This window comes from Dromaius novaehollandiae, chromosome 20 (genome assembly GCF_036370855.1).
Source record: "Dromaius novaehollandiae isolate bDroNov1 chromosome 20, bDroNov1.hap1, whole genome shotgun sequence".
NCBI classification, from domain to species: Eukaryota; Metazoa; Chordata; class Aves; order Casuariiformes; family Dromaiidae; genus Dromaius; species Dromaius novaehollandiae.
Window position 1 is genome coordinate 2965967 of NC_088117.1, and position 22346 is coordinate 2988312.

Here is a 22346-nt window from a genome sequence, read left to right on the forward strand (position 1 = left end):
TAGACAGTTAGTCCAGGCAGAAGGATACAACATGCATGAAAAATCTCACAAGCCTGAAGCTTGCTTTGACTAGAAACTAAATCAGATTGTACTGACTGGGAAAAATGCTTCCCAAATGAAAAGTGGATTTTTAGGAACAGAGTAAGTTTGAGCTATTTTGGGGCAACCCTGTGGGCAGATTTACTACTAGCAAAGTCTGCCGCACAGGGCAGACACAGAAAAACTCAGCACTTTGCCAGCAGTGGGACTGCTGCAGCCTCTCCCCTGGAGTTGACAGGGAGCATCGCTGTACTGGGCACAGGTGGGGCGCTCCTGCCCCCCAGCACCACCTCCGTGGCCAGCACAGCTGAACTGTTCCCTGAAAAATGCCAAGGAGGAATCCAGCAGAGCCACAGACTGGCTGATGACTAAATCTCTTTCCCACTTGGGACCCTGGAAAGGCTTCCCCTGCTGCAAGGGCCTCTTCAGAAACCTCGTACCTGCTCTGTTCAGATCCTGGAGTGTGCACGTCCCACTGAAGCCCAAATCCCCGTGCCAGGCGCAGCACCCGCGGCGGCATCCCCACTGCTGCTTTGCCAAATCACAGCTCCATCTGTTCACGCCGCAGGCAGGTTTGCAAGGCAGATACACCCCAGGCTCCAAGCACCTGCAAAACTGCATCTCACAGCAGGATGCAAACCCTGTGCAAGAGTTTAAACTGACACTAGCCCAACATTAGCAAATTCCTCATGAGCTGCTCTTGCCCATGACCCAAACACACAAGGCTGTCCTTTCCCTCTGCAGCATCTCCCATCCAGCAAGGGGTATCCATTGCCCAAATCCACCTCAGGACATCCAAGCCTGGAGCATCCCAGCAGCAAGTCACCTCCCAGCTGCTGCGGTTCTGCACCCTCCACCATCCTCCTTCAACAGCAATTTACAGCTCTAATCTTTTATAAAGCAGCATGCAAAGCTCCAAACACAACAGGTAACACCCACCTGCCTCATAGCTGGTCTCCATGAGTGATATTCAGCAGCAACGCTTGATGCTCACCTGCAAACAGCCAAACTGCAAGGCAGCTCCGAGCCTCAGGAACTGCCCTCTGCAAGGAGCTTGTGCCAGTGTAAAGCTACAGGGCACTTCTCAGAGACAGAGACAAATATCCTCTCCTGCTTCAAACCGCGTTGGATAGGTGTCCAGAGCCTCTGAAGGGAGGAGACCACAAGGGCCCCACTCCCAAGCTGGGATAAATCCTCTTGGCTGCAATCATTTTGGGGGTAGCCAGAGAGTAAAATCTCCCTGCCAGGAATGTTGTGCTCCGGAGCCCTCGGACATTTGCCTTGCCCATCACGCGTGGCATTGCCAGGGCACCCAGGCTGCCCCAGAGAGGAGGTCCAGCCAGGGAAAGAAGCAACTTTCCTAGGACATAACCCTGCAAACGCAAGTTCTGGGACAATAGATCCCAAACACCAGGGCAGAGGAACTGTTCAGAGCAGCATACAGATTAATGAGAAATTGTGAATGCCTAGAAGGGAGAAAGAGAAGAAGGCCTAAAAAGGAAAAGATCAAGTTCTGCCTAAACACGAGGCTGCACAGGAGGTTCCAGAGCCAGATCCCTCCACTGGACGCAGGGCAGCCTGGCTGCATCATGCACGGGCAGCACCTGGGGCTTGGGGATGCCAATTCCCAAGCAAGGTACTGGATGCCAAGGCAAGTGTGTTTCCCCCTTTCTCAGCATACAGAAGGGAGGCCCCCGCTGACAGCATCTCCAGGAAAAGCCTGAGGACTCACACTCCAAAACAGTCACAAGAGAAACAGGCTCCTGGTCCCTGCACTAAGCATAGCCTTAGCCCGATCCTCTGGAGCAGCCCTTGGAGCTGGCAATGCCTTGCCAGCTGGAGCTGGGTCCCACGCTGCCAGACAGCACTGCCTACAGCCCAAGGTCCCCTTTGGGGATTTGCCTGTTCTCATCTGCTGAAATCATTCTCTATAATTAAATAAATCCAAGACACATCTTCTGGGCAAGGTTATATTCAGGAGAGTGGTCATATATTGGTGCTTGGAAATCAAAAGATGCACTGTTCTGCAGCTGAGAGCACTCTTGCAGGCAAAAAGCCAAGGATTATCATATAAAATAGGAAGTGATAATAAAGGGACTGAGAGCACTGATGGTTGGGGTGCCAGGAAAACCCCACAGCAGTTCAAAAGGCATGTGGAAAAAACAGAAGGGATCAGAAAGCATTATCTGGAGAGAAACATGCTTTAGAAGCAAATGTTTGAATACTTCAGGCCAAGAGATAGAGCATGAACTATAAACAACAAAAGGGAAAGCAGACAAACAAGGGGACAAACTTGGGGATAGATGCTGCTTCTACAAAACTCAAGCTGGAAATTATTATCCCCACTGCTAAAAAAGTGGAGAGAACTTCCATAGTGAAAGTACACCAGCCTTTAAACTTAGATCAAGAGCAGAGAGAGCCAGGCACAAAGCAGGATCCCCAAGGAAGGGCTCTGGGTGCAGCTGCAGGTCTGTGATCAGTAAGGCAGCAGGGCAGAGGAATTAATGTGCCCCCAAGAGATCCACCAAGAGCACAGCTTTTGGGCTCACCTGCACGCTGGAGAGCCAAGTGGGGACAGGGGATGACAGACCCATTCTGTCTCCCTGGATTCCAGGATGCCTTGAGAGCTCAATACATTTTACCTCTGTTCTTCAGAAAACTCCAGGCACTGCTACCACAAACCCCTTTCGCTCTGCTGTCTTCAGTTACCAGGAGGAGGACAGGAACCTCATCTCCATGCCCACATCCTGCCTGCCCAGTCTCTGTGCCATAGCAGGACCTCCCATGTGCCCAGGAGGCAGCCTGGCTCCTCCCACAGCAGCACCTGTGGCCAAGGCTTGCTCCCACAGGTTCCCGTTTGGGGTGGTCTCTGCTCAGCCCCTCTCATTCCCCAAACTAGCACAGTGCTTCAGCCCTGGCCTGCTGTGCCAGTCTGCCCTACGGAGGTGGTGGGCAAGCGCCTTTTTCTTGCTGCAGGATATTAAGGCAGCTGTGGCCAGGCTGTGCTGTGTATTTGAGCTGCTCTATAGACTAGCTCCTCTCTGGAAGCCAATGAGCAGCACAAACAGGTGGGAGGGTGAGAAGCTCTTCTTTTATTTTCAGATCTCAGAGATTTTTACCTGTCCTGAACATTTAGAGACTGCAGAACTGCCTGGCTGCTTCTTTCACCTGCCCTGCGGCTGGCAAGGGAAGCACAGCGGATGGGGCCCAAACGCAAGGTGAGACAGGAGCTGAGATAGGAGCCAAGACAGGAGCAGGTCAGTGTCAGGACAGGTTCCCTCAGCCGTTGTTTGATGAAGGGTTATCAGAGAACACTGTCTTGATTGCTGTGGCCTTCAAAGGGAGGGGATTCTCTCTCTGAAGAAACCTCATCATAGTCCTCCTGTAGGCAAGGAGAAGGAGGAGGTGGCGGCGGCGGCAGTGGTTTGTAGGAAGGGTCATCTTCAAATTCCTCTTTGCATAGTGGAACTACTCTGCCTGGATACTGGACTCCCTGGATGTAGCACAGTGTCCGTGCAGCGTCCTCCCTACTCACATTGCGCCTATATATGTTGTCCTGGCTCCCTTTTCTTGTCAAAGGCTGCCTGTGCGCTTCAACACCTGGCCAGAGGATAGAAGAAGAGGACATGACATGGGACCTGCATTGCCCTGAAGTGCTTCAGGCCTTGGGTTCAATCAGACAGGACAAGAAAATGCCCCCAGAGCACAGAACATGAGGAAACCATGACAGATGGACTTCTTCTCACCTATCCTGGGCTCTCAAAGGCAGGTCTGAGTTAGTGGCTACGCTAGCTTCTTCCTCCGCTAACTACCAAGGACCCTGGATGATTATCCTGGATGCTCCAGCTTTAGATCCTTGATATTTCATGATATAAGCTCCATTTCTCAAGACAAAATTTGCATGCCTTAAGTTCAGGAGAAGTTTGGAGTGAGCCTGCTGGACTTAGTCCATTGTCTCTGACCTGTCCTCATGCTTTCTGCAGTAATGTCCAGTATGATACCAAGTCTTTAGAAATATTTAGTCTGAAACTTGCAGTAGTGTCACACTTGCTCCTTCCATGCCTCTGCTCAGCACAGCTATCCTTTCACAGGCCAGCAAATTCTTGAAGTGTGGGCATTTTGAGTGATTTTCTTATAAAATACTGGTTTTGCACCATGTTTTGGTGAACAACAGATTGATCACCTATCAGGCAAGGAAGCATTAATCTCTTAGGCAACTCAATCAGCAAAGAGTGCTCCAATCCCCCAGAGAGACCAAGCACACTGGCTGAGAAGCACTTGCCCTGCCCTTCCCACACCCCAGTTTGCTCCCTGGCTACTGCACTCCAGATACACAGCAGCACCAGCATCACTCACCTTGGGACACCAGATTTGTTGTGCTGCTCTTGCCGAGCACAGACTTCCCAGAAGACCTCCTTCTCCAGAGCTCCACGAGCTGTGCCACAGGGTTCTCCCCTCCGTGATGCATGCCCTCCGCGAGCTGAAAAGGAGTGCAAATATTGCAGATATCAGAGTGAAACTGTACCTTTTTGGGGTGGGACAGAGCCATATAGGTGAGCAGCTGGGAGCAGACCCAGCAGGACTCTTGCACTGGGCAGCAAGGAGGAGAATCAGCCGCACAATTTCCCTCAGCAGTGTCTTGCTTTTCTCAATGCATTGCTGCATCCAGCCTACAGCTACAGTGATCTGATTTACCTAGGGTAACCTTCACCACACATTCATTCATCAATAGGAAAGTCAGTTCGGCTCCACCTGGCCAAGCTATGAGCATATAAAAAGCCAGGTTAAAGGTGATGTTAGCATCTCAGAGAGGATATAGAGAAAGGAGCCATTTTAGTTACTTATTGCTAGGAGAGGGTGGGAAAGCTCAGATTCGTGCAGAGTGCGGTGACTGCTCAGCGACACTGAGGAAACGAAGTCACAGGCTTGCTGTAAAACTTGCTCAGGCATTTTCTTTAGTCCTAACCTTGTGCTGAAGGACACTAAAATGAAATAATTGCTGTCTAGGTTCCTTCTGCGTGCCAGGTTTTATTATACCTTCAAGGCTTAGAGAATTAACTCCTCTGGGCTGGCTGTTGAATAGAAAACACACTATTCTTGAACCAGAAACCCCTACAGAAAAAAGGCTACACTCACCATTTCTCCTTTGTTACTTTCTTAAGTAGCTCAGCATACACAGTACAGGGATTCAGGACCAAGACTGAACATGCACTAAGGTGCACTAAGGACAGCAGTACAAAGAGGGGAGCCATCTGGTTTGAGATTTGAGCTACTGGCGGTGTTTCCTCTTGCAATTGCTCCTGATAATGTGCATGACAGAAATACATGGGTGATCGCTCTTAGCAAATGCCCTGCTTTGGCCAGCTAAAGACCTAGGTGGATTATGCTTCCTGAGCTGTTACAGGGCTCTGCTTAAGCCACAAAGTCAGGGACAGGCAAGACAGGAAAACTGAGATTCCAGTTCGAGTTACAACTCAGTCTAGCACTTACTGTTTTGGGTGAAAGATCCGGCTGGGCAGGGGGCTGCTCAGGGCCACCACGTGTGCAGCACTGCAGAAACTCAGCAGGAAATGCAAACAGACCTGAGCAGTCAGGCTGTTCTTCCAGGTTTGAAAAGAGGCACAAGGGCATGCTGTCTGCGCAAAACAGAACAGATTGATCAGCCCTTCCACAAAGCCATGCCTTAAATGAGCTCTTAGCTCAGAAAGCCTTTCTGTAACCAGGGGAAAAACCGACACCACTACCAGCCAGAAGAATTCAGGCTGGATACAGGGGCCCATGCTCCACAGCCACACAGCACTCCTGGGGGGACACGCATAGCACCCCTCTACACCTGCCTTGATGATGCTTCCTCTGGGGTTACGCACATCTAAACCGCTATGTGCTGTCCCTCAGCCCTGACACAGCCCTTTGAAGTGTTCAATGAGGTTCATGGCACAGAGAATAAACCAGAGACACAAAGGATCACAGTCATGCTGGAAGGTACCAGATACCCAACAGTCCAGAAATACTGTGGAAACACCCACAGAGTAGGAACACCATCTGCACACCTACCACAGCCTTTCAGTCAAGAAGGGAGCAATTCAGTCTTGTGCTTCTGGATGAATTTACACCTATTCCTAGTAACATCTGAGACTATTTTCAGTATTTTCCCCTCACGAGGACAGGGAAACATAGGCAAAGAGACATACTGGGCTGAGTCAAGATTTGGCTGACTAAATTGGGTTCCCGAACCCAACCCACTTAAAAGTGCTCATGGAGCACATGCCCTGCAAGAAGGGGTTGAGGGAACTGGGCTTGTTCAGCTTGGAAGAAAGGCTGCTTTGGGAATACCTAACAGCAGCCTTCTGGTACCTACAAGAAGTTACTGAGAAGGCAGAGCCAGACACTTTCTAGAGGTGCACGGCAGAACAAAAGACAGCGGTCATAAACTGAAACTGTAGTGATTATGACTGGATACATACTTTTAAAAGTATTATTAGAAGTTATTATTAAAGGTTTCATATCTGAACCAGGAACCCAGAGAGCCTTTCTTTGGATATTTCCACTAACAAACATCTGATTGTTACCACATTGTTTTGGTGGCACATGGCTGCTGCAAACCAGAACACTAACCTCTGTATTCTGATTGCCTTCAAAAATTAAAAGGAAATGCTGAAATGTAAGGTTCAGGTTGCAAATCTGCAAATCATTAGAGATATATTATAGGGAACACTCTTTTCAGCTTAGTGTATGCATAAAATTTTAATAATACATTTTAAAAAGGAATTTGCAAGAGGAAAAAAAAAAGGTATTCCCTAGAGTTCACAAAGATCCTAGTACACTGAAGTACAGATATGCAGTAGAAGTACTTAAAGGTATACCTGGAGTTTTTATCTTAATACCTGGTCTGGTTTTAATTTTTGTTGGTTTCTTCAGATACTGACTGTTTTTGATTCTTTGTGTGCTTTTTTCTTTCAAGTTCACCATTACTGGAGCCTAGCCAGCAGGGAAAAAAAAAAAAAAAACAAACAACAAAAACACACACACACAGTTGAATAGCCGTAGTCATCACTATTATGTATTTTTTCCTCCTGCCCCACGTGGACCCAGCTGACCCCTCCAGAACCGCTTGCTTCCCTCCCAGCTCCCAAAAGTTGCCTATTCAGCCTCCATAGCTCTATGCTGAGATGATATTCTAAGACTCAATTGTTAGTTTGAAAAGGACAGGCCTGGAAACAAAAGATGAGCTCTTATGTTTGATATCACAGAAAAGAATGAACCAGTGGAAGGATGCAAAAAGAAGAGGTAATATGATCAAAGTGAAAAATCAGGTGCATGATCTTAGCAACTTTTTGAATTAACACAACTATGGCAAGCAAAGAAAACATGAGAATTTCTTCACAAAAGGGTGCTCATCACTGACAAAGCAATTGCAGAGGGTCAAATGCAGTCAGGGCTGTGTTTCACTGCTAAAGACAGAAATACACCTTTTTCTGTCCTTAAACAGCAACATGAGTAGGCCTGGGGCTCCAAAGGTCACGTCTGTTGAAAAGACCCCAAGGTTACATGAACCAAGAGCAGGAAGCACAGTAGAGGATACCCAGAAGACATGGAGCTCCCTGCTCTGTACTGGCTCAGGACAGGCAGACCCTCACTTTCTCACAGAGCTTATATGCAGCAGGTACCTTTTGCACTAGCAAAGGACGGAATGATGTTGGTTTGGCATGAGACAAGCCTGGCGGCCTGTTCATCAGCTTCAGGCCACCCTCATCTTGCAGCTCCACTATGGTTGCAATCTGCAGCTGTCCAGGGCAAGATTGGCTCAGTACCCCATCTTTGTCTGCAAAACTAAAAACAAAGCAGAAAGATTTTTTTATTGCTTTGGTTCAAGAAGCAAGGCACCAAAGAGAGGAAAGGTTGAAGTCAGCAACTCTAAACTCAGGAAGAGAGCGAGACAAAAATAGTAGAATGAAGTCTTATATAAGCAGTGTCTGTTGGAGCTTTTGTGGATTCAGTCTTAATATGTAACTTTTGGCTGTCTTTTTATACTTGCTAGTAAAATTTCTTTGTCCTTCTACCTTGTCAGCCAGGCAGCTTTTAGACTGGTTGGATTCAAGAGAAAACAGATCTTTGGACTGAACAGAAGAGAAGCACAAGAAATTTTCTTTGTTTCCCTCTACTTTGTTACACTTTTGCCTTCAGGAATTCTCCCCACAACCTTCACCATATAAGTTTTTCCATATATCCTCTCCCCAGCCTCAGCACCAGTAGCACAGGAGCAGACCTCTCTCCAGAGATCAGGAGCTGACCCACTCAGGGAGGGGCAGGGAGGGGATAAGGCAGCCAGTCAAGCCACCTGCCCTACCATGCACTGCCTCTGCAGTCACTGCAGGTGCAATTGCAGCACTGCAGATTAGGCAGGGACTAAAAACCCTTGAATGTCAGAGCATATTGCTATGAGGAGTTCAGACAAAATGGCTTACCCTTCAGTTTTGTAGTTTAGAAGCAATTTTGTTTCGGATGGGCAGCTAAGTATCTGGCTTCTCTTTGGATATACAAGACTGGGTTGGCCTCCTGCAGGAATTTTCCCGGATTTCATTCTTCTCTGAGGAAGAGAACAGTTATGGTAAAACACAGGCAGGCCTGGAATGCTTAAGTCGTCCCCTTAATGGCTACCTCTCCGGGAAAATGTCTCCTAGTGGAGAAATCAGACAGCTGGGCATTTTATCCAAGAGCAACAGAATGCCCCATCTTACACTGATTATTTTCCCCCAAAGGCAAGAGACTGGGATAACTCACATGTGTAGTCCAATCATGAACACAACATAATCAGTCCCATCCAGTGTCAAATAACATCTCATTTAAAGGCCTACTGTTTGATAAACGTTAAAAAAAAAAAAGAAATCAAAGCTCAGATGTCCACTATGTATTGCTTTTTGCAGCAAGGACAAATGAGGAGTTCCCTTTGCAGCTCCAGCTACCCTGATCTTTAACCCCATCTCTCTTTTCATCCTCAGTTCATTTGGAAGTGATCCCTTTGAAAGCACAGAAATGCTTCTTGGTCACCGCAGAAGCTTCCTGTGCAAAGCTTTTCTTCTAGGGACTGGCAGAGCATCCCCCTGCCACTCTTTATAACCATACAGTGGAAACAGCAGCCACAAATGATACTGGCAATCAGAGCAACCTGTGGACTATCCTCAGGAACATGGCGCCCAGTCTAATTTACTCTCAGAAGGCTGAGAGGAGATACTGACTCTTTAGCACCAGTGGGTCAGAATATTTTTTCTTCTTCTTTTTCACTTTTGCCATTTCTAGTCTACAGAATAACAGCAGGCTAGGTATAGAGCTAATCTAGGAAGATTACACAAACACCTCAAAATCTTACCATGTCAGCGCCTTGTCTGCGGTTCTGCACTTCTTTAAGGTCACTGAGACTTTCAGAGGGAAGGTCTTTAACACATATCTGTCGTACAGGCTTTAACCTGAATAAAAGCAGAACAAAAGCACAGTATGAGCAGTATGTAAACTCACAGCGTCATTCTTCCCCACGCACTCTGAACCCTCAATTACACTAGCAACGAGTTGTACTGTGAGACATTCCAGTACCATTAGAGGATGTCTGGCTACATTAACATCCAGTTCTCTTTCTGCAGCAGTCCTAGGGCCTGCTACAATTGATCAAGAAGGCAGTCTAGACAACTAGGTCACAAAGAGACACAGACACTGAATTAAGTGTGCTGAGCAAGATACGCAAAAAACCAAATACAATGGATGAAGGGCCAGAACTTCAGCAGCAAGTGCTGAGGTAGCACAATCCCTGGACAAGTGTTATTTAGTCCCACAGGTCACAAGAACCACTGCCACCACTTAGCAACTCCTGTGCGAATAGTGGGGCTACCTGATCTCCGCGTTTGTGATGCTCAGCCTCTGCTGGCTTGCATACAGAGCCGCGATACAATGCTCCCCTGCGCTGGGAGCAATTGTTACCTCCGTGTATACGTTACTCACTCTGACACTGCTTGCAGTCCAGGCTTCTGACTTTTTCGATGTTTATTTGGGACCCACTTAACAATCAGATTTCCACTCTCTGAACAGTAACCCTGCTTAGGAGGAGCTATCTCAGGAAAATGAAACACTCGAAGCTAGAATACAGACATGGTACAATTAGACACTTTTAGAGGTATCCTTTTTTGAGTGAATTCTGAGCCTGCAGTGTTGATACAGATTACTGTGTTTTGATAAATGTTAAGCATTATGCCACTGCTGATTTATTTTAATGCAACAAAAATGATGTATTAACCCGGTTATTAAAATTTTCAGTGACACTTCTCATAAAAGTTAGGTTGTTAATACAGCAAAAGATCTGTTGGGAATTACGATTTTTGCCTTAGTATGGTCACATGGACTAAGTTAAAACAGCTTTAAAAGTTTCTGCCTGTCACCTGAGCTGAATTGCATGCACAGTCTGAAGCTATGTTTGCATGAGATAGTTGAGCTGTTCCATCAACTTGCCGACAACATACACCCAGGCTCTGCTCCCTGGTGCTTCACCAGGGTCCGGCACTATCCAACTTCTTCATGAGCCGCTTCAGCTCACTAATCCAGCAGAAAAGTAACTGCTTTTTGCATTGGCATAGCAAACTGACACGGCCGGGGTGCGTGGCGAGGAGAAAAAGATCAAACACTAGAAACAGCACAATGGAAGGGGCTGAGCTACCCTTTTTGTTGGTAGAGATCTGCTCCAACATCTGGTGAAACCCTACTTCTAGTCTGCACAACTGGAAAGTAAAATGCATTATGTTCTCCTGCATTTTCATGTTGAGATTAAGCTAATCTAATTGCAGCCTGCTGCTGACAGGGCAGCCCTCTTCTGTCTCACCCCAGCCATACGCTCCTGACTGCTCCCTCGTGTCTCCTCTCATGCTTGCGCATAATAACATTAGAGCGGACGTACTGGGTCAAACAAAGGTCTGCGTAGCTCAGTATCCTGTTTCTGACAGTGGTCAAAAGGTGATGCCTAGAGAAGAACATAAGAATAGAACAAGCAGACGAAACGTTTTCCCAGGATAGTTGCCCACCCCCCAGCAATTTTCAATTCAAGGACTTCCTGAGCCAGAATTGGTCTCCAGGTATTTAGTAACCCTCAGTGGATTTCTCTCTCATAAACTTGTCCTGTCTCCCCTTAAAACTTGAACCCTTTTATTATGTATGGCATCTTGTGGCAAAGAGTTCCAGAGCTAAACTATACACTGTGTGAACATCCTTTTGTTTGTTCTGGACTCACCAGCTCCTATCATCATTTGACCCCTTAATTCTTGAATTTGAAGAGACAGTGAACAATTTAGCCTCCATCTACATTTTCCATGCTATGCCTGATTTTTACAAACCTTTGTTATATCCAGCCTCCATCAGCTCTTTTGCAGGCCACAGAGTTCTAGGATGCTAAGTTTTTTCCTTTATAGAAGTTATTCCAGACTGGGCAAATGTCACAGCAGGGTACAACTACATGCTTCCTCTATAGGCTTGGAATTTCAATCCATAGCGACTCTGTTATTCCTTGCTGTGGTTACCTATCAGTCTGGTTTGACTCTAAGCCTTCTATATCACAGAGCACTTTCCACCACAGCAGGGCCTATTTTACTTTACTGCACATCTTGTAGCCATAGAAGGAGTTGGATCAGTGCATAGATCTGACTGAAAACAAATGATTTTTTGGAAGATTACTTTTCAGTTGGATCAGCTCAACCTAGTCACATACTCCTAGAGCTAGCAGTAGTTCCTAGAGCAAGTAGTAGAAGCCCATGGCCAGCAGTAAGCTCTTTCAGAGGAGGGAGGATTAAGATCTGCTTAAATTGGTCAGGAAACCACATCTAAAGAATGAAGGTACATGTTACAGCCAAGCAGGTCTGACAGCTTACTGCCATTGAAAGTCATCCCATTTTGGTAGTGGCACACCATTAGTTCAGCCTTAATATGGCCCCTTTAAGCCACCTCTGTGGTTTCATTTGCATTCTGAATAATTAGCTGAGCATACCCAGTCATTGCTGATATAGTTTCATGACTGCTCCAATCTCTGCAGTAGTCAGAAAGACACCGAATGATCTAGCGTTATTCAATACAAATCGTTGAATATCAGATGCTCTGACAGATATTATTTTTCTTGGTTATGCTTCTGAATGAGTCTAAGTGCTCCATACAAAGGCATCAATGCTTGATTTCTAGAAATTTAAGGATGTGCTACAAATTTCAGTAAACAAACAGACACACATTTAACCACTCTGACCTGTCTCCCCCAAAGCTGAAAACACTCACTTTTCCAGTGTTATTCAAGACCATGAAGCTCATCTGTCTAGGTGAGATAACGTTTAACCCTGCTGCAGAGTTCAAGCCTGGGAAAATAGGTCTTTCTGAACTGGAATACAAATAGAAATGAGATTCATGGTGAGACAAATGCAAATACGCAGCATGAAAAGCAAATCAGAGGTTACCCTACAGGTTTCCTTTCAAAGCACTTTCCAAAGAGAATTAACAAAGCCAGCATTAATGGAACAGCTGGTCCATGCAGCTGAAATACCTCCTTAATTCTGTCTGTGTACAAATAATTTATGCTCATATCATTCCCATGTCAGATGGGAAAATCATCTCAATCAGTAGAATTTTAGCCCGATGATTTTTTTTATAATCAGAACCACTGAATCAGTTTATAGTAAAAGGGACCCTAGGAAACAGTTTTGATTTTGACACTGTGATGGCTAGAGTGGTTTAAGCTTTGAGGATGAAACAGTTAGACTGGAAAGCCTTAGTCAGAGACGCTCTAACCTTAGAAGACCTGAGTTCGGAAGAGGAGTGTGTGAGTGACATCTATTTGCCAATGCATTCCACTGGGAACTGGGCTCCTCTTTGTTTCTAGGCTATTTATATTAGGGAAAGGAAAGCAGGAATGTTTTGAGATATTAGAGCTAAGTTTCAGGACAGAAGCATAAAGAATAAAAGCTCATTTTCTTTAAAAAGAGGATACCATCACACATTTAAAATTCATCCTTCTTCTATAATGAAAAAGAAAAGAACACAGACCAGCAAGGGCCCGTCTATGACAAATTTCAACTAGTAAAAACAAATACTGTAATAACATCCCACACCATGGGAAGCCACTCAGATCTGAGCTATGTAGCTATGTGCCTGCCTTCAGCTTTGTGAGCATTTCATCCCTTCCATTTTGTTAAGAACGGTGAGCTAATAGGACACGCACCTGCCTGGCCTGGAGCTCTTTACTATCCCCTCTGACTCATGCTCTGTGATAACTTACTCTGTGAATAGCTCCACAGCAGTTTAGGGTGGATGCAGTTAGCACTAACGAGGGGGAAGAGGTGTGAATTGACTCACAGGCCTAGAGGGGTTATGAACATATTCAGCTATTTGCAGGTTCAAGGCCTAATGACCAGATTCTACACTGCTGTATGCCCAAATTTAATTAGGACTTGTGTTTCTTCAAGAATTTTATCTTAATATGCCTTCAGTACTGACAGAGACCATATATGTACTCCACAGTGACTATTTATACAGGAATAACCTGTACTTCAAATTTGTTATTTATTTGGTCTTAATGATACAGAAGCATCATTTTCAAGGAAATAAACTTAAGTAAGACTCAAAAGCATTACTGCTAACAGTGTGTTCTACACAGTACAAACAACATTTTGTAAGCTCTGTGTCCACTACAGCTGAACCTAATATTTTGTGAGCTCTGAGAAAAACAAGCAGGCTATCATCCTCTTGCCCACCCTTACTGCAGGATTAAAACTCACAGATAGACATTCAGAGCAATTCACCTGACAGTACTATCTTCATCTGAACTTTCTTGAAGCACAGGATTTAGAAGAGAGGGTGCAGCAGAGATGGAGAAAGTTCTGTGACACTTGGAACATCTGACAAATCTTCTCAAAGACTGGCTGGGGGGCATGTTTACTATTTTCAGTGTTGGAAATTCATCTAAACAAAATAAAGCAAATGCAAGGGGAACATCAAGGCTCTGATAATTAAGAACTGTGGAGTGTTTAATAACTATCTACTGCCACTGAAGATGACAGCTCCATTGGTGTATTAACCCCATTGAATAGTAGACAGAATTTCCAGCTAAGGAAACAATAATTCACCTTATAGCAACTGTGATTCTTAGAGAACTTCTGTATGTGCAGATCACATTTGTAGGGCTCAAGTGTCAAAAATGCAAGAAATCACTACCTTCCACACCACAGCATTTGCTGAGCCTTGCATGAGCCCTGCAAACCCTCAACTCTTCATTCTAAGGGCATGAAGGTTAGGGCAACATCAACCACCAGTCAACTCCTTTGCTGCTCAGAGTCCCCATTATAGGGCTCTGTGAAGCCACAGGAGAGAAGGGCACGTTGTCAGACCACTGTGTACAGCATATCTTGAGGAATTATAGTAACATAACAACTTTCTTCTTAATTACTGTCCATAGCAACCCAAAGATGACAGCAAGATTTGTCAAATACTGATGAATCGCTTGGTTAAACAGGAGATCAGACCTACAGGCAAACACTAGGAAGTAGTCATCAATGAGTCTACACAGCAAGCTCCAAGCAGCTGATATGCAAAACCTCACTTACAAAGATTTTCCTGAAGCGTGCTGCTGAGCTCTTCAGGTGGAATGAAATCTATTAGTGAGTGAGGTCTTACGGACACATACTTAAGGAAAAATGCGTGTTGGAGTTTGAGCACCTAAATTTTACAAGAAGCCGTTGAAACAAGCTGCCAAGGAAAGTAATAGATTCTGTCTTTCTTGATATCAGCCACTCAAGGTTAGTTACCTCAGGGAAGAGACGCTTTATTTGAACAAGCTATTGAGATGAATACTGAAGGGCATGAATACAATATACAGGTCAGACTAGGCAATCTTCCAGCTTTAAAAATCTAAAAGTCTATAAACAGTCTTCAACCTCACTAGCTACCTAATGTGAAAACTGAAAATTGCCTTGACTTCACTAGGATTTCAAGTTAGTTATCTCAAATGTAAGAATGTTTTTTTCCCTTCTTTTGTGAAAATAAGAATTTAACCAAAACTTTACCTTCACTTTCCAAAAACATTCTAGAAACTGAGTCAGAATTTCTTAAACGGATCCGAGGATGTCCCTCTTCAATCCTCCTCAGTGTATCCCAGCACTGTGGATGCTGACAGATAACCTTATCACAAATAGTTTCATCCCACTGGCTTACATCTGCAGTCATCATTTTTGCAGCCACTCCAGTACGAAGGCAGAGCAGCAAGATGGTATCATCTGTTCGAATACCCTGCAAAACAGAAAATTAGTGCATATTAATTCAGCAGAAGAAAACAAACTTGAAGATGTATACAGTATAAAAATAAAGTTAAAAATAACAAAATTGCAGGAGGGATCAGATCACAGGGTGTCCTCAGGCACATCTACCCTAAGTCATGACAAGCTGGCATTGTACCCTGTAGATCGAGAGCTTTTATATCGTAATACCTTTCTAGTCTCATCTAGCTGTAACCTGTAAAACATGTAACATGTAAAATGTGATCTGCAGTAGTGAAGCTCACTACTGCAAGTTATGTTTTACACTGGTACAATAATTTCTATTTGTGGCTTTGGCATAATTACAGTGACACAAAAGGAGTGCTTTGGTTACCCTAGCCTGCATGGAAAAGCAAAAAAGTATGAGACAATATTTCCATTAAATGCCTCAAAGAAAACACAAGTTAATTACTTTAATAGATACAGCTTCAACCCTCTAGATATTGTAATTAAAAACAAGCACACCTTTTTACATCAATTATTTCACTGCGGATCAAAGCATCCAAGAAAGAAGAGAGTCCATCACATCAGAAAGATATACACCTCCTCACGACGAGAGGTGTCTAGAACAGGCTCATGAGAGCAGGGGCTTTGGGCTGTACCTCTGGCCTTGGGCCAGCACCATTTCTGATGCTACTCCAGTCCACCCCCTTCACCAGAAAACAACATAACCTCGCTTTCTTCTCAAATTAGAAGAGGTGTGTACAAAAGACAACCTTGCCCTCTGGCAAAATAAAAAACAAAACAAGCTACAATGGCTTCTAATGACTCTAAGAGCAGTGAGTTGACTGCCAGCTCAGAGCCAACATTAATACCATCTATTACGCTTACAAATGGACCGGTTACAATCTGTCATTACTTTCATTAGAAACTAATCCAACACCTACTACAGCATCTTGTCTCTGCACGCCCCTAAATGTCCATACGGTTAACAGTAGAATACATTAAAATGTGCTAAAAATGAGACTCAAGAGACATGATTTGTACATACAGGCGATAGCTTTTATTAATCCAGCCAGTATAACTGGAAACGCAATCACATTCTCAGGCACACAAGCCTTTCTTCAGGTGTGACCCTTCCATACTCAAAACACTGTGTAATATTCCCGAAATACCATCAGGTCCAAAACAAGCTCTAACCTCTATGTATAACCCTGTCTCACAAATATCCACAAACTACTGCTGGAAAATGTACGCTTTGTATGGAGGAAAGAGGTACTGACAGTTAACACTCCCAAATTCAAAAGTCACCTCTGGCGCTGTGCCAGATTAATCTACTGCCTTCTATTGCCCTGCATTTACTTAAATTACTTTATCATGCTATCGAAAGGCATAAAAACTTATGAAATGAACTGAAGAGAAGTTGAGGCTCGGCGTTACACACACAGGGCTGGGGAGCAGCGATGCCTTAGCTGCGGGCCCCCGTGCAGGCTCAGCACAGCCTCACGCCCAAAGGCCCAGGCTGGCCAGGAGGCCCCATGCCACGGGCACACTCCAGGGCCAGCGAAGCAGTTTCTCACCCCGAGACTCGCTGCTGGCGCCCAGCAAGGCGAAGGCCCGCGGGTGAGCCGTGGCTGGGCAAGGTGGTGGCCGCATGGGCGCTGCAAGAGGCCAGAAGCTGTCAGGTGGGTCGTGCATCTGCCCCATGGCTCCCGCCAACCGCCTCTGCCTCCCCCCAGGCTCTCACCCCCTACCCCCTCACCCCCCCTCCAAGCTCCCCCCACCCCTACACCCCCCCAGGCTCCCAAGAACTGCCCATCCCCTGCCCTAGAGTCTCACAAACTGCCCCTGCTGCCTCACCTCAGGGGCTCACTAACTGCCCCCGCCCCCCCCAGCTCCCCACAACTGCCCCTTGCATCCCCCCACCAGGGCTCCCAGAAACTGCCCCTTCCCCCCACTCTGGAGCCCCATGAACTGCCCCTATCTTCTCCCTCCCCCCCAGGCTCCCACAAACTGCCCCTACCCCCCCCAACCAGGGCTCCCACAAACTGCCCCCGCCCCCCCCCCCCCCCTTTTCAGGCTACCACGAACTGCCCCGCCCTTACTCCCGCCATCCGCCCCTGCAGGCACCCGCCCCGCCCTGCCGCCCTAGCCCCGCCCACGGCGCTCCTAGCCCCGCCCACGACACCCAGCCCCGCCCACTGGGCTCCTGGCCCCGCCCCTGTGCGTACCCCTCTCCGCCCCCTCCCGCCCCGCCGGCCTCCGGCCCCGCCCCCCGGCGCCGGCCCCGCCTCGCCCGCGCCGCGTGCCCCGTGCCCGCCGCCAGGCTCCCGCCCCGGGCCCAGCGCGCTGCCGGGCCTCGGCCGCCGCCCGCAGCTGCCCCCGCCTCCTCGGTAGCGGGCGGGCGCCGCTTACCGGGCAACGGCCGCGCTCGGGGCGCGCGGCGGCCGCGGGGCAGGCCGGGAAGGGGCGCGCTGCACGCTGGGAGGGTCAGAGGTGAGAGGGCAGCGGCTGGGCGCGCGGGGCGGGGTGGCGGCGGCCGGCACGCGGCGAGGTACTGCGGGGGCCGGGTCCCCCCTCCCCCCCCCCCGGCCCCGGCGAGTGACGCCGCCGTTTGCCTTGCAGGCGGCGCACGATGGCGGAGAGACCCGAGGACCTGAACCTGCCCAACGCCGTCATCACCCGCATCATCAAGGAGGCGGTGGGCGCCGCGGCGCGGGCCGGGGAGGCGGCGGGGCCCCGGCGAGCGAGGGCGAGGGGGCGGGTGCTGACGGGCAGACTGCCCCGCAGCGGTTCCTCTATTCCACGTCTTTGCCGCCATCTCGAGTGCCCAAAACGTGCCCAAGCGCCGGGAATAGCCTGTGCGAGGAGAGCGGTGGGGGCGGCCGCACGTGCTGCCACGCGCGTTGTGCGAGGAAACCTGTGGGGAAAAGATCTGCCCCCGGCCCAGCTTTCCTGGTGTCAGGAGTAACGGTCCAGGCTCGGAAATCCTACGGTAATGTTCGGAGGCAGGAGTGATGAGGCAGTGAGAACAACGCCCCTTCAGTGCAATTTCTTGCCTATATCGAAGACTGGAGTAAGTCCTTGTAACTAAGTTAACGATGTGGTCTTAAGCCATGAGGCATCAGTGAATGATTTCAGATATTGCTGGATGATTGTTCTGTATCAAGAATTTGATGCTGATCAGATGAATCATCGCCGCGATGCTGGACAGACCCACTGCTGATGCAGAACTTAACTTTCCTTCCATGTAGCTTAGAGAACACAATAAGATCATCCTTAAGTTTCAGCTAGCATCAAACTTTCTGTAATAGCATCTGAGATAAACAGTTTCTAGTCATGCTGAGCTCTCTGAAAGCTTTAGCTGAGCTGACACGTGAATTATGCAAGTCTCGAGTCATTTATAGCAGCTACTGACAAAACTTGAATTTGCTTTTCAGCTTCCTGATGGAGTGAATATTTCTAAAGAAGCTCGGAGCGCAATATCTCGAGCGGCAAGTGTGTTTGTGCTCTATGCGACATCATGGTAAGACATGGTTGATCAGATCACCAGTGCAGTTGATTTATAACTAGCCTCTCTGCTGGCTCTCCTGAAGATGATTTTTTCAGTGCTCCAGTGAAATATTGACTGTTTATTTAAGTAAAATCCTCAGCAAAGCCCAGTCCATCAAATTGCAGCAGTCAGAGTTGGTCCACCCTATACAAACGGAGGAAAGACAGCTATGACTGTGTAGATAAAGATGTCTGCCTACCCTGTGAGGAGTAAGAGCAGCTCCCACACTGTCTTGTGGCTTTGGAGCATGGCTATGTGGTATTTCCAGGCAAATGCGAAAGCCCTTTGCTCGCTTTCCAAGCTCACCACATAGCAGCATTAGCACACGCCTGAGACAACCTTAGTCTGCCTTGGAGCTGATCCCAGAGGATACAGTAACCTCTTTTGGGTGGCTGGGAATATGCTCAGAATATGCTGTGCAGACGGTCACTTCTCTGGTATTCAGTACTGACCCAGATTATGGAATTATCTTATAGCTAATGATCAAACTTCTCTCCTTCCCCTGGTTACTTGTAGGAGAGGTCCATACAAACAGAAAACTATCAATGTGGGGAAGCAATGCAATTAGATGAAAACATGAACAGCCAATATAAGCAAGAAAATATCTTTATTATAGTAAGTCAGCTATAGTATGTGATATAAACAACTAAATATTTAGGAGATCACTTTTGGGGGGGGGAAGTTGTTTGTGACCTTAAGAAGCAAGAATAAATTGATAGTTATCAATTATCTCTGTTCTTTTTTTTTGACTAGTGCAAATAACTTTGCAATGAAGGGGAAGAGGAAAACGCTGAATGCTGGTGATGTTCTCTCTGCCATGGAGGAAATGGAGTTTCAGCGATTTGTAGCCCCTTTAAAAGAATCACTGGAAGGTACTAGTCTCAGTTCATGTCGAAGGAGTCTAGGTAGCACCAAGTCCTATTTTCCTGGAAGGTTCGACAAGCAACACTTATTTCCCTGTCTTGTTTCTCTTTTCTTTGCCCAGCATCCTACACTGCAGTTTGCCTGGGGAATAAATAGTGTGCACCTTAACAGGACTGGGATAACATTATTTCACAACTGATGAGGATTGGAAAAGTCTCATCTGATATCACTCCCCTATTATGTTTGTCTAAGGAAAGCCCTAGGTGCTGCCTGTAAATGTGACTCCTGCGTCCTTTTCAGCATATTTCTGCTGAACAGCACTTAACCTGATTTCCTATGGAGCTGGTCAGCACAGCTCAAATAATAGGGTGAGTTGGTGCTATGAGTTCACTGCTCCTGTTGTAACCCTGGAGAGCAAGTGGGCGTTGGACTTCAGCTGCTCTACTATTCCTACAGCGGACAGGCTGACTTGCACGTTTTCAGTGTTCTCTTTCTTTAGTTTACAGGCGTGAACAGAAAGGAAAGAAAGAAGCAAGAAAAGATAAAGACAAGAAGGCAGACTCAGAAGAGCAAGATAAGAGCCGAGAGGAAGAGAATGATGACGATGATGAAAGAATGGAGGAAGAAGAGCCAAATGAGGAGGAAGAGGTGGACAATTGAGCGTTCTGATGAGACGTGTGCAGGAGTTGGGCTCTATTCATAGGGATATAAATGCTGTAAATCAGTCTTTCTGTGTCCCCTCTTGGTTTCCAGTAGAGCTTTGTACTCTTCCTCTGGGGCCCATGTCTTTTTGGCTTTAGCTTGTATATAAAGGACTTTTACTACAGCTTTTCTAGTGGAAGGACCACCTCCTCCCTGTGCACAGGGAACTTGGCACTCTCTCCAGATTCTGACCAAACAGTAATGACTGGGTAAAAAGACTGCTTTTTATGCTGGGTTGACTCTGAAATACAGGAAAAAGAAATGTCAGATTCTCAGTAGGGAAACTGGTCAGGAGAACATGAGGGAACTGTTGAATGAGCTTGTTAAACCAAGTCAGTGGCCGAATTGAATAGGTTGTAACTTTGGGGTTTAGAAACTACATGATGATGTTAAGAGAGACACCTTCACATCTCAGAAGCTGAATGTTTAAGGGTTTTATCTAAGTGACTTCATTTTCCCTTCATTTTCTTGTATTCTGGCTGTGCCTTCTCTTTCTGCGGTGACACTGATAATGTGTTTTACAACTGTACCAGTTGTATGCAGTGATACAGTGCAACTGTACAAGGACCAGTGGTCCACTGAACTGACTTTCTGCCCAGAATCAATCCAAACGAAAAGAACTTCACTGCAATTATAATGTAAACTAAATACCGAAAGTGCTTGTTTTATGTTTTTTAAAGCCCCTGGGAGACCAAGAGCCATTTTATTAAAAATCTGAAGCAAAACTAAGAGCTAAGATGTGTTATGTATCAGCAATGATGCAATATTGTATCAAGTGGTACATTTGTTGCAGGTCAGCAGCAGGCGCTGGTGGATCTGGTGGTCTCACCACCTTTCGAGCTGCAGCTCCTTCTGCACACAGGTTGGTGACTGCAGCAAGTTTACATGTGGTATTAGAATAGATTGGTTGGGGGTTTTTGTGGGTTTTATTTTTTTCAAATTGGAATGGGCTAACTACATGGAACAAAGGTCCTCCTTTAGCCTTTTTAGTACAAGCTATCCAGAGCTATTCAAAAGATGCAGTCTACCTCCCAGTGTGATGGGCTCTAGGAGTGCAGTGAGGACAGGATAATTCCTACCTAGGAAGGCCGTTTTCCAGCCTGTGGTTTTTAAATGCCTCCTCCAAGAAAGATGAGTCAGCTGATGAATGGGTTCAAGCAAGCTGGCTGTATTTCTAGCATTCCTATAGTTTTGTTCTTTCATACTTGAATTCTTAGTTTTGATACCTTTCCTTTCTCTTCTGTGAGAAAGTATCTATTCCAATAAGCCCCTTTTAGGGAAAAAAAAAAAAGTTTTATCATTTGACTGCTCATTTAAAGGCTAATAAACCTAATAACTGGAGTTAAATGAGCTCTGCTGAAGGAAACCTGAGGAAAATTTTAGGTACATTTAAATAAACTCAACCATTTGCTGATGCGCAGTTTAAAAGTGAGCACTTGTGTGGAGTGGGTACATCCTTTTCACTGTTTCTCCTGAGAAACTGCTGCAAAGCTTCCCACAAGAGCTACCCTGCCTGTACATTTTCATGGCATGATGTTTTTCTGTCATGCGGAAGCCCAGTTCAGGAAAAGAACTGGATCGAAAGAGACTTTCTGCCATCTAGCTTCTGCTGCCACACAGTCAGTAACAGCAGAAAAGACTGAAGTGTTGACAGTGTCTCCCCAAGGTCTCTAAGTACAAAAAAGGCCTTCTTTCTCTGTTTTTTTTTTTTCATCCTCTTATAGTATGTATCTGGGGTGTATCTTCTGGAAGGGAGCACTGTTAAAATAAAAGCCAGATTCTTCACAGAAATGGAGTCAGTTATTTCCATCTCTTTAAAAAAAAAAGCTGCTTACCATTGCATAAGTGCACATCTGAGCACGTAGCAAAGGCTAAAGCAAAGTCGGTATAAAATTAGTTACGGAGCAGATAGCGGAGAAGGACGCTGG

The 22346-nt window shown here is 46.4% G+C and overlaps 3 protein-coding genes across 6 annotated transcripts in view; 1 reads left to right on the forward strand and 2 right to left on the reverse strand.

Annotated features, from left to right (window-relative positions):
- The window catches only part of RGS3 (regulator of G protein signaling 3), a 96078-nt gene extending 95392 nt beyond the window's left edge, over nt 1-686 (reverse strand). For both annotated transcript variants that reach the window (XM_064523599.1, XM_064523598.1), the window contains exon 1: nt 480-686. In XM_064523599.1, the coding sequence (XP_064379669.1) occupies nt 480-660 (181 nt within the window). In that variant the 5' untranslated portion in view covers nt 661-686. The remainder of the gene's footprint in view (nt 1-479) is intronic.
- A 2427-nt stretch (nt 687-3113) lies between these two features.
- On the reverse strand, nt 3114-17774 carry C20H9orf43 (chromosome 20 C9orf43 homolog). Of its 2 annotated transcripts, none has more exons than XM_064523604.1 (14): nt 17715-17774; nt 16880-16960; nt 15111-15333; nt 13851-14010; nt 12334-12433; nt 10976-11038; nt 10030-10163; nt 9407-9503; nt 8505-8626; nt 7707-7869; nt 6903-7017; nt 5530-5675; nt 4396-4519; nt 3114-3639 (listed from the first exon to the last, which is right to left on the reverse strand). In XM_064523604.1, the coding sequence occupies exons 3-14, from the start codon at nt 15271-15273 to the stop codon at nt 3344-3346; spliced, it is 1683 nt and encodes a 560-aa protein (XP_064379674.1). In that variant the 5' UTR covers nt 15274-15333; nt 16880-16960; nt 17715-17774; the 3' UTR covers nt 3114-3343. The 2 variants fall into 2 exon arrangements, with proteins under 2 accessions (XP_064379674.1, XP_064379673.1); XM_064523603.1 differs by lacking the exon at nt 17715-17774 and adding an exon at nt 17405-17447.
- A 14-nt stretch (nt 17775-17788) lies between these two features.
- Nucleotides 17789-22209, forward strand: POLE3 (DNA polymerase epsilon 3, accessory subunit). Of its 2 annotated transcripts, none has more exons than XM_026113868.2 (4): nt 17789-18000; nt 18740-18825; nt 19606-19724; nt 20216-22209. In XM_026113868.2, exons 1-4 carry the CDS (start codon nt 17935-17937, stop codon nt 20374-20376), a joined length of 432 nt encoding a protein of 143 aa, XP_025969653.1. In that variant the 5' UTR covers nt 17789-17934; the 3' UTR covers nt 20377-22209. The 2 variants fall into 2 exon arrangements, with proteins under 2 accessions (XP_025969653.1, XP_064379675.1); XM_064523605.1 differs by lacking the exon at nt 17789-18000 and adding an exon at nt 18142-18375.
- The last annotated feature ends 137 nt before the right edge of the window (nt 22210-22346 follow it).